The sequence below is a fragment of the Acanthisitta chloris genome, unplaced genomic scaffold, assembly GCF_000695815.1.
Source record: "Acanthisitta chloris isolate BGI_N310 unplaced genomic scaffold, ASM69581v1 scaffold32330, whole genome shotgun sequence".
Taxonomy (NCBI): domain Eukaryota; kingdom Metazoa; phylum Chordata; class Aves; order Passeriformes; family Acanthisittidae; genus Acanthisitta; species Acanthisitta chloris.
In genome coordinates, this window is record NW_008650435.1 from 38 (window position 1) to 4720 (window position 4683).

Consider the following 4683-nt stretch of genomic DNA (forward strand, 5'->3'; position numbering starts at 1 on the left):
CCCCCCTGCCCTCCCCGGCGCTCCGGGCCGGGATGGAGCCGTTCCTTCGGCCGCGGTTTGAGTGAGGAAAGAGCTTAAAATCCTATAAGGGAAGCGCTCGCAGAGCCGTAAGGAAAGGCTGTCAGTGAGAGCCTGCTGGGGATTTGTGTGTTGTTGGTTTTTCCCCGCACCCGCGGAGGGTTGTGTAACCCAGTACGTTGTAAATGAGAAGCGAAGTGAGGTGGCTGTGGTTGTTAAATAATGTGTGAGTAATGATTGGCACGGGCTGTCGGGTTGCTGAGGAGTAGTATAGTGTGGGAAATATTCCTCTGGTGATGCCTCAATGTCCCTCCTGCCCTGGGCTCTCCCTGAGCTGATGCCCAATGTCCCTGCTGCCCTGGGTTGTCCCTGAGCTGATGCCCAATGTCCCCCCTGCCCTGGACCCTCTCTGAGCTGATGCCCCAATGTCCCTCCTGCCCTGGGCCCTCTCTGAGCTGATGCCCCAATGTCCCTGCTGCCCTGGGCTCTCCCTGCCTTGTCTCAGTTGTGCACAGGTTGGTTAATTCCAGGAACGTGAATTTAGCCAGACACTTGCTTAAAATCAATAGCAAACTGCTCTCCCCCACCCTGTGACCTCAGCAGAGGTTATTGTGGGAGGAGGGATTGGCTTGAAAAGGCTCCACTAGTTTTTATTTAAATATTATTTTAAATGGTTGTGTTTTTCTGTAGAATTCTGTTCTACAGAATTGAAACTGTAGAGGGATACACTGGATTTAATTTTATTTTTTTTCCTGGCTGTGAGTGGCAGGTAATATTTATATTTGCAGTAGAAAATGGAACCTTCTGGTCTCTTTCTTCCCCAGCTGCCTGCAGGGAGCCTGCAGCTCACTCTCTACCAGTACAAAACATGTCCTTTCTGCAGCAAAGTCAGAGCTTTTCTTGATTATCATGGACTACCCTATGAAATTGTGGAAGTGAACCCAATAATGAGGAAAGAGATCAAATTCTCTTCCTACAGAAAGGTGCCCATCCTGCTAGCCAATGCTGGGAGCCCTCTGGTAAGTCTCCTATGTTGAAAGCTTGATTTCCCTCCAAGCAGTGGTTTGGAAGCTTTGTCTCTGTTATGTTAGTACTAACTTGGAGCCTCAGCATGCAGGGGAAAAAGGTTTGGAACTATTTCCTTTTCAATTTCACCAGCTTCTTTTAAAAGTTTGTTTTAATTCTGTTTTTCAGCAACTGAATGACTCCTCAGTGATCATCAGTGCAATAAAGACCTATCTTATTTCCAGGTAAGAAAACAGAGGGATGAGAGAAGAGCTGAATGTGGAGGGCCCTGGGGAACTAGAGATTTAGGGGACTGAGCTGTGTCTTGCTGACCTGGGGCTCTGAAGCTCAGGGTGTTTGGCCCAGCTGACCTGAGCCTGGCTGTGATAATGTGCATGGTACCTGTGTGTGCAGTAAAGCAAAGCTTTTACCTTTCAGAAGCACTTTTTCACTTTTGAGATTCTCTTTGCACCACATGGACTAGTATTAGTCTTGGAACTGATCTTACAAATTAGCCAGTTATAGCACTTAGACTGAAATGGAATTGCTGTGCCTGTGGCCTGTCCTTTAGGTCCACTTGAGAATGACAGGAAGTTTTATGCCTGCAGAAATTTTTGTTCTGCCACAGGCAAAGGTATGTACACTAATAATAGTTATTTCCAAGTAGCTGTTCCAGTCTCTTTTCAGAACTTATTTCAGGTAGAATCTGAGACCTAGTGCATTTATTTTTAGAGTAAGCCATTTTGAAGTGTGTATCTCTCAATCTGTCCTTTGTCATTTTTTGTAGCAGCCAGATCAGTGCTAACTGTATTTCTGTCCACAGGAGGAACAGCTTGGAAGAGATTGTGTCCTTTTATCCTCCTGTTAAAACTGTGAATGATAAAGGCAAGGAGGTGTTTGAGTATGAGAATAAATACTGGCTGATGCTGGATGAGAAGGAGACAAAGAGAGTCTATCCTGTCAAAGAAGTCAGAGTGTAAGTGCTCTTCAGTTTCTGGGCTCTCCAAGTAAGGTCACAGCCCCTCCATGTGTTCTCAGGGATGATGTAGATGTAAAATCCCACTAGTGTTTACAAGCCCTGTCACACCCCCATTAGTGTTTAAAGCCTCACTAGCTGGAGTGATTTTCTGTGTTAGATAATTTGAAACAATGCTGTTAGCCTAGTTAGCACCACCATGGTCACATTTGCCTTCAGCTGTTCAGTTTCCTTCTTGGCCTTTCCTTTATGCCATGGGAGAATGCTGTGGAGTGCTAGTTTCCTTTTCTGTTTGATTTCTCATATTGGGAGGAGAAGCTTGTGCTTTATGTTAGTCTTAATTCTGAGATTGGAGGAGCCTTGCCAAAGATAATGATGCTGAGTGCATTTCAGAGAGATCACCAGAGCACCAGGCTGGGCAGGAGTTCTTGACACATTTGTCCTTGGCAGGATCTCTGGCTAGTGCCACTGTGATCTTGCCTCCTGTAGCCCTGCAGTCTGTATCTCACTCACTGAAAACTTTCTGTTGCCTGCTTGCAGGGAAGAGATGAAGTGGAGAAAATGGGCAGATGATTGGCTTGTTCACCTCATCTCCCCCAATGTTTACCGTACCCCCAGAGAAGCTTTGGCATCTTTTGATTACATTGTCCGTGAGGGGAAGTTTGGCACCATGGAAGGTCTCTTTGCCAAGTACATGGGTGCTGTGGCCATGTTCTTCGTTAGCAAGATGCTGAAGAAAAGGTTGGTATCACCCAGCAGTAAGTGCACAAGAGGAGGAATAGCTCCTTGACCTTAGCTGTGAACCTCAGGTGTCAAAGGGCAGAACCTCAAGTTTTAAACTGAACCATTTAGTCTATGTGAGTAACAGCTGTACTTCTTTAACTGAGGGCACTGAACCCCTCTACTACAGCTGCCTCCTTCACACTGAAATGTCTTCCTAACTCCCAACCAAAGACTAGAAATGATAAAAGGTTAAAGAATGAAACAAACTTGTGTTTTCAGACTTGTTCTTCTCTTTATCCAGACACAACCTTCGAGAGGATGTCCGAGAAGACTTGTACGAAGCAGTTAATGAGTGGGTAAAAGCTGTTGGCAAACACAGACTGTTCATGGGTGGGAACCAGCCAAACCTTGCTGACCTGGTAAGGGCTTCATCCCTGCAGTTATTGTCAGGTGTATCACAAATCATCCTGGTTAGTACAAATAGAGACAAGATGAGTTACACAAGGCACATTGTCCATGTGCAGTAGTAATACAGTTCACACAAGGATGGGATTTGCTTTAAGTAGGCCTGGATTTGTTGTTTTCCTCCAGAGAAATGTTTCCTAAGATGGAACCTGTAGCTCCCAACTGTGGGTGGATGCTCCTGGTCAGGTGGAAGCACAATAACAGCAGGTCACAGTCCAGAACACTGCTGTGGCTTGTGAATGCTCGGGAATAAACCTCACACCTGCACAGGCTCTTAGTGCACCCAGTGCTGTGTCTCCTCTGCAGGCAGCAGTGCAGAGTGGAGGATTCCTCCTCTGCACCAGCATTTCTCTTTGGAATGCAAGTGAAGCATTTCACACCAAGGCTTGATACAAAGATGAGATTAACTTTTGCCCCGTAACTGCACATGGATCGTGATTTTTCCTTACTTTCATGAAGAAACATGTTCTTAACTACTTTTCTGTCATTCACTCTTCCTTGCTAAGCAGAGTGGTGGAGTAGATGGCAGGACCAGGAAAGAGGCACTTGTATTCTAAGCCATTCTCCACTGCTCTTTCAGTGTTGTTCTAACCTTTCTGCTCTCTCCCAGGCAGTGTACGGGGTCCTCCGGGTCATGGAAGGGCTGGAAGCCTTCGATGACATGATGGTTCACACCAAGATTCAGCCTTGGTACCAGCGCATGGAAGAAGTCATTCAAAAAACTGGAGCTGCAGTGTGATGCCAGCTGCAGCTGCCTCCCTGAATACTTGCATGGTGAAAAACTTCAGAAGAAATGGCTTTTAATTTTAGAGTTGAGAGGACTGGTCACACCTAACGGACTGACATGCGGGCACAGACACCACCCCGTTCAGAACATCAAGTCGTGGTGAGAGAAGGGACCAGCTGGGTAGGCAGGTAAAAGGAGGGGATCTTGGATGCTGCTGGAAAGGAGAAGCTCTGAACTGAAGAATGCAGCAAATAGGCTTGTTTTAGGTGAGAGCCCCCTTAGGAGCAGGTCTTGGTTAGTGTTACAGCTGCGTCAGGTTTGAGCAGCTGTTGGTTCAGGCTGTCTTCCACTACTCATCCATGTCATCTGGAGTGTTTTCCTCACTGAGACACTGGATATTAGTTTTTAAGTGACAATTTTTCCTGCAATAGAGTGCTGCGAGCCCAGTGCTGAGGGGAACTGGAGGAACCCACAGTACTGGGAAAGGTACCTTTCCTCTGACAGCGGCGATGCACTTGGCAGGCTCTAGGCTTTCACTCTTCCATGCAAACGGTTCTCTCAGGACTTGATTCTGTACGGTCTGCAAGGATAAAGGTTGGCTTTATTCTGTGTGCCCTTTGTGAGAGCTGAGTTCTTACCTGGGCCAGCTCCTGCAGGAGCTGCTGGGGGTCCTGGGGATGGTGGGGGGGCAGCTGGGAGACTGCTGTGCTGTAACTGGGGTTCCCAAGGGTCATGGGTGGCCGTGGTCAGCCCCTCGGGGTTCCCAAGG

At 47.2% G+C, this 4683-nt stretch overlaps 1 protein-coding gene across 1 annotated transcript; it reads left to right on the forward strand.

Annotated features, from left to right (window-relative positions):
• Window positions 1-812: 812 nt before the first annotated feature.
• Window positions 813-4014, forward strand: PTGES2 (prostaglandin E synthase 2). The gene is made up of 6 exons (XM_009085148.1): window positions 813-1037; window positions 1213-1268; window positions 1847-1999; window positions 2540-2740; window positions 3024-3141; window positions 3798-4014. Exons 1-6 carry the CDS (start codon window positions 813-815, stop codon window positions 3924-3926), a joined length of 882 nt encoding a protein of 293 aa, XP_009083396.1. The 3' UTR covers window positions 3927-4014.
• Window positions 4015-4683: the final 669 nt, after the last annotated feature.